Raw genomic sequence first — 12,833 nt, 5'->3', positions numbered from 1 at the left:
CCGCCAAAATGTTTTGACACCCTATAATACACGCTAAAATTTAATTTGATTCACTCTTAAAAGCCGAAACTCTAAGATGACTCAAGATTTTAAACCTTGTATTAAGTAAAGATAGCAGGAGTATTTTGGAAGAAGTATTTCGAGTGGGTTTCTCCTTGAAGCGGACCATATAAAATGAAACTAAGATGAAAAGTGATCTTAAGAACAAGTATCTTGAATGAGCTTTTCCTTAAAATGGCGCATATAACATCATACAATAAACTAAGGGAATAGGAAATAACTCAATGGTTTTGGTGAACAAAATGAATAACATAGTTCAACACTTCGTTGGGAATAACAAAATGAGAATAAGCTATTTTATATTCAAACTTTCACTGGAGATGGATAACAATGCTTCATCCTTTTTTAGACATTTGAAATGAGGATATTACATTTTTATTTAGGTCTTCATTAGTGATGGATAATATACTCGAGGCCTTTGTCAAACATTGAAAAACGCGAATTGAGCATTTTCTAGTCTTGATTAGAGATGAAAAACATATTGACCCTTTGCTATAAGTAGCAAAATGAGGATATGAGACTTTGTCTTTCCAATGCTTCATTAGAGATAAATTGCTAAGAAAAAAAGAATATGAGAATGACAAAATGTAAGGAGCAGAACAAGAGGAAGATGGATAAGTATCAATTTTAAGTCGTGCTATTGTTTTTGTCTCTGATTGGAATAATTTGATTTGGGTTTTGTGTTGACATGCTGTGTATGATGCTAATGGCGAATTGTAAGTGGAAGGAAGAAGATGAAACAAAAGAAGAAGAGATTATAACTATATAGTTAAGAGTAAGATTTAAAATAATATTCCTTACTGGACTTTGTATCTATCTGGAGTGATTTAAAATCACATTTAATGCTGCACTTTTTATCCATCTGGAACGATTTAAAATAATGTTCCATAATGGACTTTTTATTAAAAAAAAGGACAGCCCGGTGCACGAAGCTCCCGTCATATGGGATCCCGGGAAAGGATCCATTGTACGCAGCCTTATCCTGTTTTTTGCAAGAAGCTGTTTCTAGGATTCGGATCCGTTTGGTCACAAAGCAATAACTTTACCATTGCGCCAAGGCTCCCCTTCATAATGGACTTTTTATTCATCTAGAATATTTAAAACAATTCATGTTGGATCTTTTATCCATCTAGAATGGCACAATTTTGACGTTGTGTTGTGTAGATATAAATTATAAAAAAATAAGAAATATTACTTGGAATTCTCTTGATGCGTGTCACTAGCATGCCAAAGCGGTATTGAGTTGGCATGACATGGTACTTTTAACATGATCGACACATGTGATACATGAGAGATTATTGTTGTCAATTGGTATCAAATTTTGATAATTTACTGAAATGGCCCAACTCGATATTAGATTCTAAAGCATTCCAAGATATGATCCAATAGCTAGGATTAACAAGGGCAAAACTGAGGGATTGGATTAACAAGGAAAAGGTTTTGATTAGGGAGCATCATAAGATGAATATGTATACGGTATCTTTAATCAAGAGAGAGTTCACTACAGAGAAGACAAGAGGATCAACATCGTATGTGGTGGCTGACCGTAAAAGTGGCTGAAAGCGATACTACGTGAAGTGAATCTAGAGGCATTGATAAGTCATGGCCAGAGGATGCTTTGCCTTTCCATGTGAGCCAACGCTAATCAATCCTCCACTGACTATCTCCAATGGATGCAACTATAAAAATACGTAGTCCCCACGGGTTGGCGCAGTTGGTTCATGTAAGAGTGTTGCTGCCAATAGGCCTGGGATTGATTCGCAACGGGTGCGGAATGCCTTGCTGATTGCCTCAACCCCTCCTTGTATGTGATGATGTTGCCGGGCGAAACCCCCTATGATTTACCTCCCTTCCATATACTGGGGGGCCACTCTAGAAGGGCGTGTTTCACCTTTTGCTGCCAACTATAAAAATAAGTAGAGAGAAATCTAGTTCCAAAAGAGACAAAGGCCCATATCTTGGAAATCTGTAGACCAAGTAAAAGGGTGAGGCACTACTGACAGGTGCAGCTAGCCATGTTGCTGGAATAGAGAGTGGCACTATCTTGGCTCCACTGGCATCACATGTGAGGAAGTGATGGAAAGAGACATGGAACCTAGTATCAAGTGCAAGAATGATGATACTGGATCTTCTCTGTTGCTAGAGAAGAAGTGGGAGATCAGTAGCTTCATTGGATCTGCAGCTGCAGGAGGAAGAAGCAGACAGAGATGTTCATAGAGGACAGCACTTGATGTGGGATGCTGGTGTTGTTGGTAGATGTGGATGGTGGACAAAGACAGCTACACCAACACAAACACAACATAAAGGATGCCCACTTGTGCCAATTAGACGTGGCAAATCAGGATCCAGGCTTACACATTTAGCAGGTGGTGGCAGATATCTCGAGGTGCCGCAGTTAAGTATCATGGATGGCACACAGGCAGAGGTGTGTGCGTAGGCAACACATCACATGGATGACAAGTTGAGGCTGGGTTTTGCATGGTGGAATATAGGTGAGTGGGTGGTTGCACTTTAGGAGTTGGCATGGAGAAGTGATCGTACCCAAAGCAGAAGACATAGGACAAGGGGAGGAGAGTGGATGATGAGACAAGGGGAAGTCATTGCCAGTGGCGCTGGTGGCCTCCCCCTATGGAAAAACATAATGATAGAAGAGGGTTCTAATACTATGCAGAATTTAAAGAAAGAAATATTGTAACACATCATATATGATAACCATTACATGCATGGGTATATATTAGTATATCTAGACATAATAAAATCCTAAACATATATAGTATGAGACCGAACCCAACTACACCTAAATTTTTTATAAGCTCAATGCATTTACCATCACAATGGGGATGACAATATTTTAGCTGCTTAGCCCTTTGGTAATTTTGAGTTAATGAAAGAGTGAAATATCAGGAATTTCCTTCAATTTTGTTTTGAATTTGGCAACTAATTATAGGCTGCTCCATTTTTAATTTCTATAAATGCTCTTCTTCCAATTGAAGGACCATCAAATAAGATAGAAATGAATTTCTATAATTCCTTTGACATATACTTAAAGAGAGAAGGAGAATCCTTGGGCAATTTCAGTGTTGTGTTCCCCTTCCTGCAAGATCTCATGTTTCAGTCAAGTTAAATGTTACAGTGAATTTGTTCTTTCTGTTTCTAGTTCATTGAACTGCCTTTCTTTAATGAATTTATTCACATCTTTTTAGCAGACAATAATAGTTCCATGATATATCAAAGTCTGATCTTTTGCTGCTCATCCTTAGATTATTGAGTTGTTTCATTTTCTTCTTAATAACCTAGAATATATATATATAAAAGATTTCTATAAACCTGTGCAACATCCTTACTAAATAGTTTCATAAAGTTGTATGAAAAAACTGATTTTTTTTTTTTTCTTTTCACTTACAGTCTGTTGAACGGGTGTTGTCCCCTACCGTCACTGTCCAAAATGAGCTAAATATTGAGAACTCTATTATTAAGCAACTAAAAGATGAAAATGAGGAACTCAAGAAAAGGTATAACTAAATATCAATAGTTTATCAGTCTTGGGATGTTTTTGTTGTCATAAATTAATTCCAGTAAGTCATCTTTTAGAATAAAAAAGATGGAAGAATCAGCATCTCAGGAATTGCAGGAAGAGAGGGACCGTAATAAATCCTTACAGGAGAAGGTATGACCATCCTTTTTTAAATTACATGCTTTTGTTGCACTGCAAATTGAAATAATTGCCTGATATGGATGCGAATGGATGATATATGCTTAGGGAGTAGATACTATTCATCATAAATGCATCTAAAAGAACAGAAATTGATGGATTTTCCTTAAACCCTGGGCCAATTCAATTCTGTATTATCGGTTGAACCAAACATGCTACTTGTTACATTGGAATGATTTAAATTTTCTTAAACAAGTGAACTACAATTACAGTTTCTTCTGGGCGTTCAAAGTAATCTTAACATCATGTATATGCACCACACAAAAGGGCTTCAATAATATAGTGTTGGGAGGATCTATATTTAGGATCTGGACGTACAATTTCATCTGTTTGTGATTCCTCTTGTCAAATTAAAAGAAAGCCTGCGTGTAGTTAGTGTGCTTGCTATGGGGATTTTTATGATATATATGTATTATTATCAATTTTCAGTCTAGTAACCATAATTGTGAACCATGATTCATGAAGCATCAGTAATTTCTAATAAATATACATAGCCCTTCATACACCAACCATATGCATTGCACTTAGAAGATAAGTTACTCGATACTACAACAATCAAGCCTTATCCATAGGTGGGGTGGAAGTTAAAATTTTATAAATTTTTTTTGAAATCATAAGCTTTTATTTTGAAGTAGGCAATTTATATTTTATGATAACAAGTTATTTAGGGATTAGTCATATATTCACTAATTGTTTAGGGAATAGATTAATTTTTGAAAATAAGTCTTTTCAATCTTTATAAAGGACTCCAAAACCTCTTCTAAGATACTAAATTTTAATAAAAATCTTGTGAGTTATTTCTGCATGGACCGTGCTAAATAAAATCCCCCGTCATTCTAATAATATCTATATTTATCTGGTTATAGGTTCCTGTATATATTCAGATTTTTGTTGTACCTATCTTCATTTAGCTTATTTGTGTGGCTTTCCCCAAGGCTAAGAGGCTTTTGCTTGAATCTTATACCAGCTGGAAGTAGCAAAACAAAAGTTGGAAGAGGCAAACAAAGAACAAGATGCTTTGATTGACGTATTTGCAGAAGAAAGAAACGGGCGACTAAAAGAAGAAGAGAATTTGAGAAACAAATTAAAGGTGAGAGGAAACAATTCAACCTTTAACATGTTTTCCATTGTGTTCGGTTTTTTTTTTACGTTAATTTTTTACACTATTCATAATAATAATATGTTTTGGTTGCCATTGTTCCGCTTTATATTTTGCCAGCAATTTTTGATGAAAACAATGTTTGAAAGGTAAACTGGATTCCTTTTTTACTCTGAATTTCTATAAATAGGGCCTTGTTGGCCTTATCTCAATGACAAAAACTCTCTTTGGTCATATTTAGTTAATTTTATTTTGATGATAAAAGAGTAGTTTGACTATTTTTTTATCTGCCAAATTTCTTTTTATCTCAAACGATCATCTTTCATATTCGACTCTTATCTGAAGGATGCCTCTCGAACTATACAAGAGTTGATGGAGAAGAGGAGCAAGAGTTAAAACAGTCACAAATGCTAAGATGCAGACGGCTAACGATGACTCTATCTTATTCTGCACGAGCATTTCTCAGTAGCTTCAAGACCAACACAGCCGTTCGTCGAGCAACTTACCAACACAACCGTTCGTCGAGCAACTTGTAACTACTAACACATCAGGAAAGTAGCCATCGTCGCAGCCTGACTCAGATGGCCATTTTCAACACATCCTGGGGTTCCTTAGTAATATTTGTCATGTAATTTTCTTTGAACTTAAACATCAGTAGTACAGTTCCCAACAGAAAAAAGTTTACAAAGTTTGTGTACCAAGTTTTCTTTCATTGGGCTCCTAATCCGCTCAGGTAGCGCAAAGTAGTAGGAATATGGTTTGTCTTCGTCTGTCGCAGGAGAGAGCAAGAGAAGGATTCTCTGGTCTACTTTTTATGGATCAGGGTGATCTATAATATAATTGCGGCGGGATTGTGACTGATTCGGTTGTAATTAATTGTGATTTCTTTTTGGATTCACCTTCTCATCTATGTTATAATTTGGATCCGTATGGTTGATCGGAGGTTGCTGGCGGTGAGTGGATGACCGAGCTGTTGAGTGTTGAACGAGAGGTTACTTTTGGTTATCGATCCCGATTCAAATTATAATTTAGGTGGGTAGGTAAATCCAAAAAGAGATCACAATTAATTAGGTCCGAAGTGTGATCGTAATTTGTAATTGCATCGTGGACCATTCTTTGTTCTTAAAAAAAAGTGGACTAGGCTTTACAAGAGAGGGAACAGAAAGTAGTAGGAATATGGTTCTACAAGAGTTTATTTATATTCATTTAATGTATCTAAGATTAATTAATATAAAAATTTTATTAAATTAAATGAATAAATTTGAATATATATATATATATATATATATAGATTAATTAAATATAAAAATTTTATTAAATTAAATGAATAAATTTGAATATATATATATATATATATATATATATATATATATATATATATATATATATATATATATATATATATATATATATATATATATATATATATATATACTTTGCCCTTGTTTATAAATTAATACGAATTGGGAAGAATGTATTCATGAACAAAGTTTCTAAATTAATATTTATCTTTTAAAATGAATAAATAAGAAAAACCAAGCTTAGTTAAGTTTGGATTAAATTATAAAAAATAAATCATAAATAATTATTTTAACAATTTGATTCATTTTGGTTTGACTTAACATGATTATTTTATTATACAGATTTGAACAACTCAAAATTTATCTTTTTTATTTATTTACCGCCCTAGTTTCTATTAACAATATTATTTTTATTAAAATGATATTTTTTAAATAATAAATTATTTAGTTACATTGTTAATATTATTATTAACAATGTTTTTAATTTCTTTATATCGAACACTTTTTAGCCATCATTGTTAGAAAAAAAAAATGACAGGAGAGGATTTATGAGAATCTTAATAACAATATTTCACTTTTTTGGTTTAAAAAATATTTTTATTTTATGTTAAAAGAAAACTTGGGTTGAAATTCAATGATGCCTAAAAACACTAATTTTGAAACTTTTTCCTGCTCCGGCGCGGCGCCGTCCCTGCGATTTCTCTGGAGCTCTCTCTCAGTTGCCCTGCGTCGTGTGCTCGTTGTCGCTACTTGTAGTTGTTCGGGAATTGCACGCTGCCGCCCCGTAGTTGCTGCTCGTGACCTAGCCGCGTTCCACGGTCATCGCTGGTGAGCCATCGGTTGCGGTTGCTCATTGGTAGCCGCGCGCAGCCATCTGATCGACCCGATCCCGCACATGGTCTCTGGCAGCCACTACTGCAACTTCCGTCGCCGCCTGTCCAGCCACACCGTCTGATTGTCCGCCACTGTGAGCAGTAGACGAAACCTATTTCTTCTCTATAAAGCCTCTGTTTGGGAGGAGGTGAGGGAAGGAGAGGGAAAGGTAAATAAGAGGAAAAGTAGAATTGATCCTTTATGCAGCGAGTTAAGGAGAGGGAGGAGAATTGGCGAAATTTATTACTTCCAAATTGGAGGGTAAGGAAGGGGGAAATTGGAGTGCAAAGAAGGGGAAAGTAATCTCACAATAAATTTATTCCAATTTTATGGTTAACTTAAATTAGACATTCTAAATAAACTTTTTAAAATTCTCTTGGAATTGTTCTATGAAAATATATATAAATTTATTTTAAATTTTAAAAATTATAGATAAATTATATTTATTTATTCTATACATTTTCATCTACTAAAATTATTAATAATAATTTTATTATTTAATTATTTTATTTTCTTAAAAAACTTTATATATTTAATTTTTATTTCTCACTTTACCTTCCCAAAATAACCTATTAATCTCTTTGCAGTGGGTCTGACTTTTCTTCTGCTCTTAATTATGTTCTTTACTATTGATTTTACCTTATTGTTTGCTTGTAATCCTAAATCCCTCATAAACTCTAGTCGTTTTAGAAGATTTGTACATTTAGAGTGTTAAGAGCATTCGGAATGTTAATTTATTATAATATTCATCATCTCATCAAAAAATATGGAATCCATTGGCACGTAATCATTATAATAATATATCTCTTTTACTCTTTTTAACATTAATCCTCATTATTTATTGGCTCTATTATTTACTTATTCATCTATTTTATTAATTTTTTAAATAATATTAAAAATTTTATAATTTAAAAATAAAATAATACATTAAAAAAAAAGGTGTTCAAAGGTATTCAAACCTTTAAAAATCCCCTCCTCATTTAAGACGGTACTCATTTGAACATCCTCTCCTCATTTAAGACGGTACTCATCTAAATATATATCAGCATCTAATTGAAAACTCATCTAATTATATATCAGCATGCTTCAAAATAGCACATTGAGTCTTGAGTCAAAAGTCTACCGCCTTCTCTCACGTCTCACGCGCCGAAACCCTAAACCGCCGCCGCTGCCGCCGCCGCCGCCGCCGTCGCTGTCTTCTTCGACAGGCGAGCTGCCCGATCAGGCCACGCTGGTGTGCCTCCGACTTCGTTGTACGATTCATCCGGAGGTAATCACTTCCGATCCGTTCCGTTCCGGCCGCTCCGATTCGTTCTTTTACCGTTATAACGTCCGAGAACGGCGTTTCAGAGCAAGCCACGTTATTTACCTGAACTTTGGAACGGCGTGAGGCGTTCCCGTTCCGGAACGCCTGTTCCGGCCGTTCCGACGAACCATAACATAGGGAGAGAGAGAGATTCAATATGGTGGTCTCTGGTAGAACTCGGAAGAAGGTTCAACACAAATTCAAGCTCCGTGGCTTCACCTTCAAGGTTGATGCCATGGAGGAGGTCCTTGCTTACCTTGCTCATTTTCCGAATGACGAAGATGAGGCTCTTGACCTCCTTATTGATGAGATGTACAACAAATCTTGTGGGTTGCTTCAATCTTCTGTTTTTTTTTTATAAAATTTTTTTTTACACCCTCAATTTCCCTCTCATTTTCTTGTTCTGAACTGAATTGAAATTCCCAGTGCATTCGTCAATTTTGGATCGTGAGGTGATACATGATGTGGTTGCCTCTCTGTTAGAGGCGCATGCTGCCCCTGATAATAGTGCCAGAAGCACTAGTGACCATGCTGTCCTCCGGGTTATTGATGTATTCCACATCCATCGATTTCATTATGATGGCATCAAGAAGGTCTTCTATGAGTATGCGACTTCAAACATTTCTCTGTTTTATTCCTAATTCTCCCTTTTCTTTTTATTTTGATCAACAAGTTTCTGATTACTTTGGTTTATTTGATGTTTTGGCTTCTAAGATAATTCAACAATTTGTCTTTTGATTTATTTCTAGACACACTGGTAAGCTGCCTATCCATGGTGATGCTGTCGATAAAGCTGCCCTGTACAGGGATAGATACCAGCTTTTGTTTCAGAGGATCTCTCGTGATAAGTACTTCTCAAGACCTGTTTTTGCTACTGAAATGACTGAATCTGAGAGCTGTGAGGTACTGCTTTCCCCTAAAAATTTCAGGAATGATATATAGCAGATGCATGACAGTATGATGTACACCACTATCTAACAGTTGCCTCATTATTTATTTGCAGATTACTTCCATCCAGTCACTGATTGGATGCACTGGAAGAAGATGGATCATGGGGGTGATCTCCCAATTGGAAGAAGGCCAATTCTACTTGGAAGATCTGGCTGCTGCTGTGCCGATTGATTTATCAAATTCAATATCCTTTATGCAGCTTATATATCGTTTATTTTCACATAAATTGTTTTAATTTCTGATGCAGTGAAGACTGTCTTTTTTATCATACAAGATTATTGGTTGAAAGTTGTCTTATATCACTTGAGGAGATCCAAGTTTAGTCACCCTTTAGGGATTTTAGTACGTGAACAAGCCATGTATGCAAGTAGAACCCTGATTGATCATGACTTTCATGAAAGCCTACCAAATGAAGGCAATTGGATTATTGAGTTTACCAAACAACTAAATTGCCCACTTGTGAACGCTCAGCCATTGTCCTTGGATGGAAGACTTTTTTTATTGTTATAATAATAATTATTATTATTTAAAAATATAGAACAAGAACAGAAAGGCTTGAAATTGCCACATGTAGTTGTGAATACATAAAATGGTGTTTTTATCTAGAAAAGTTGCTTTCAGTTTGATATTTAATTACTTTTACATAGGATGAATGCCAAATACTCATAACTTTTGCTTACTGTTAAGATTTTATATGTTGAGCACCAATTGGAATGCCTTTTAGGGTATAGGATTTATAAGCGTGATGTTCCATAACCAACAAGCCATTCAAATTGCTATTTATTTATTTTTATATTGTTCTTGCTATTCTTATGGGCATAAAGGATATAGAAAATAGGAAGGTTAATATTAGGTGGCTTTCCTTAATATATATTACAAAATCACAGCAGGATTCCTTGTTGAAAACACTGTCATTGTTGCAGAGGGAGAATTACTTCCTAATGGAATTTTTCAGGTCAAGGTTTCTTAATTTCTTTATCTATATATTAGTCTTATAGTGTTATTTTAAAAGTAAAGTCCGTGCAACATCATAACTTCAGTTAGAAGAAGAGCATAACTTATAAACTTATCGCATAATGGTTATTCAAGCTCATAAACAATGGAGACTTGCTGATATTTTGTCAATCTTACCAATTAATTTATGGAACGCAGACCATGGCCATTTTTTTTGGTAGTTCTGTACTAGGAACAATTTTTTCTATAATATTTGCAATCGTGACTAATATGATAATAGGTTAAAGTACTGATGAAAGAAAATTCATTTTTTAACTTGACTTTTTTATATATGAACTAAATCGAAAGAAGCGTTCGACTGCCTTCTTGTTGCAAACAGTTTCAATCATTTTCACCCTAGTCTTTGAGAAACACTAACATTTTTAATATGAAACCAGAATAGGAACAAACTCTTGGATAATTCAGCTTTATGACCATGTTAAATTCATATCACATTTCCATGAAAAAAATTAAACCTCATATCTTTTGTGTGGGTTGTAGGTTAATACATGTGGATTTCCACCATTAGAGGATAGAGAAGTGTCATTAAAATTACTCATGGGTCTTGATTTCTTTGGTGGAGGAGTGCTATCAAATGACGAAAGGGTATGCATCTCTGCACTGTTTCCATATTGTTGTCAATGTTTGACAAATGTGTTCTATGTTGAACAGTCCAAGCTATTAGAGATGGAGAAGGCGGCAGTGAATCACATGCTTGTGATCCTATCAGATGTTTGGTTGGACAATGAAGAGGTACACTCATTAGGCCCCGGTTCCCCCAATCTAATTGGGTAAAAATATTACTCAAAATGATAACTTTGTTTGATGAAAAAGACTATGGAGAAACTCGCCGTGGTCTTTGATGCTTATGAGGGTGTTGAGGTGGTTCCTTATCTGTTTATCTTGATGGGGAATTTCTGCTCACGGCCATGCCACTTTGCTTTTCATTCTTATTCAAACCTCAGGTTAGCCGCTATACTATTTCAAATGCACTATTAAAGGGAATATGCCATTGAATTTTTGATAATTACATGATTTAGCAAGCCGAGCTATCTTTGCTAAAGAAAGCAAATGACAGTGAAAATAACTTCGTAAAAAAAATGCAGAATGCAGTTTGGGAAGCTTGGGGAAATGATTGCATCTCACCCAAGGCTTAAAGAACAAAGCAAATTTTTACTTATCCCAGGTCCTGATGATGCAGGTACTGTAATTCTAAAGTTGGTCATTCAGAATCAACTTGTTGGACTTACATGTTATCCATCTCAAATTATGTGCAACATAAATGCTAATCTAATGCTATTCTAGAATATTTCACTATCAAATTGATTTAATCTTATGATTTAGGTTCATCCAAAGTACTTCCCAGGTGTGCTTTGCCTAAGTATCTCACTGAAGAATTTCAAAAACACATTCCAAATGCTATTTTTTCAAGCAACCCCTGCAGGTAAACAGTTACTAATAAATTTTCTTAATCATATATATATCTTTAATATGGACAATTTCACCATAATATCATAGTCGGATTCAGATAATACAACATTCCCTCATGCATGGACTGATTTTCTATTGTTAAATAATATATGTTATCACTCATCTTGCAATTTACAGAGTCAAATTTTACACCCAAGAAATTGTATTTTTCCGGCAAGATCTGCTTTACAGAATGCGTAGGGCTTCTTTAATTCCACCACCAACAGAGGAAACAAATGATCACTTCGAGCATGTGAGTTATATTATCTATGTATAAGATAATCATTTTATTCGTCGAATTTCCAATGCTCACTTGATTTTTTTTTCCCGTGTCCTTCCAGCTGGTAGTGACTATCACTCATCAAAGTCACCTTTGCCCCTTGCCTTTGACTGTGCAACCTATCATTTGGAACTATGATCACTGTCTGAGGCTATATCCAACTCCCCATATGGTATGAAGACTTTTTATCGATAGAAGTGTCTTTGCCAATTCTGAAACATAAAAAACATGTTGTTTCACAGATAGTCTTGGCGGACAAAAGTGAGCAGAAATCCTTCAAATATACTGGAATTACTTGTGTCAATCCGGGTTCTTTCTCTAGCGACAATTCCTTTGCGGTATATCGCCCGTGCACTCAGGAGGTCGAGTTGTCTGCCTTGGATGGTTAGGGACTACGCTTCGACTTCTACTGGTTGAGGATCTGTAATAGACAAATGAACAAGATATATCCTGTCAATGAGAAAGCAAGGGATTTGTGGAAGTGGGAGTGTAAAATTTTTCGAACTATAATCTTGAGATATGCATGCGCCACTGTTCAAGATATCGATCTGATATGCATCTAAGAGGTGAAAACTTAAAATCACTCCATGTGTTGCAACCTGTTTAAATTATTTGTTTACTCACGAAATGGTTTTGAACTGGTGAAATACTTTGTGAGAAAATCTTTCTTATGGCTTTGTGAAATAATAATATATTTAATTGATTAAACTTTTTATATGAAAAATATTTTTTTTTTATAAATTTAGATATAAATTTTAATTGACCTTCAGCAATATATAGGGCAAAAA

General features: G+C 35.0%; 2 protein-coding genes across 2 annotated transcripts in view; both read left to right on the top strand.

Moving 5' to 3' along the window:
* Nucleotides 1-5,572, top strand: part of LOC122018892 (protein MICRORCHIDIA 7-like) — a 34,654-nt gene extending 29,082 nt beyond the window's left edge. The window contains exons 17-20 of the mRNA XM_042576351.1: nucleotides 3,466-3,572; nucleotides 3,652-3,727; nucleotides 4,740-4,862; nucleotides 5,217-5,572. Coding sequence (XP_042432285.1) covers nucleotides 3,466-3,572; nucleotides 3,652-3,727; nucleotides 4,740-4,862; nucleotides 5,217-5,267 — 357 coding nt within the window. The 3' untranslated portion in view covers nucleotides 5,268-5,572. The remainder of the gene's footprint in view (nucleotides 1-3,465; nucleotides 3,573-3,651; nucleotides 3,728-4,739; nucleotides 4,863-5,216) is intronic.
* Nucleotides 5,573-8,109: 2,537 nt separating this feature from the next.
* On the top strand, nucleotides 8,110-12,588 carry LOC122020422 (DNA polymerase epsilon subunit B-like). Its single transcript, XM_042578345.1, has 13 exons — nucleotides 8,110-8,677; nucleotides 8,778-8,955; nucleotides 9,101-9,254; nucleotides 9,355-9,486; nucleotides 10,180-10,257; nucleotides 10,797-10,901; nucleotides 10,968-11,048; nucleotides 11,130-11,260; nucleotides 11,402-11,496; nucleotides 11,640-11,739; nucleotides 11,904-12,018; nucleotides 12,107-12,217; nucleotides 12,288-12,588. Exons 1-13 carry the CDS (start codon nucleotides 8,509-8,511, stop codon nucleotides 12,432-12,434), a joined length of 1,596 nt encoding a protein of 531 aa, XP_042434279.1. The 5' UTR covers nucleotides 8,110-8,508; the 3' UTR covers nucleotides 12,435-12,588.
* Nucleotides 12,589-12,833: the final 245 nt, after the last annotated feature.

Source organism: Zingiber officinale, chromosome 9A (assembly GCF_018446385.1).
Source record: "Zingiber officinale cultivar Zhangliang chromosome 9A, Zo_v1.1, whole genome shotgun sequence".
In the NCBI taxonomy this organism is placed as follows: Eukaryota; Viridiplantae; Streptophyta; class Magnoliopsida; order Zingiberales; family Zingiberaceae; genus Zingiber; species Zingiber officinale.
Note: the sequence above shows the minus strand (reverse complement) of the source record. Positions and strands in the feature narration are given on the sequence as shown.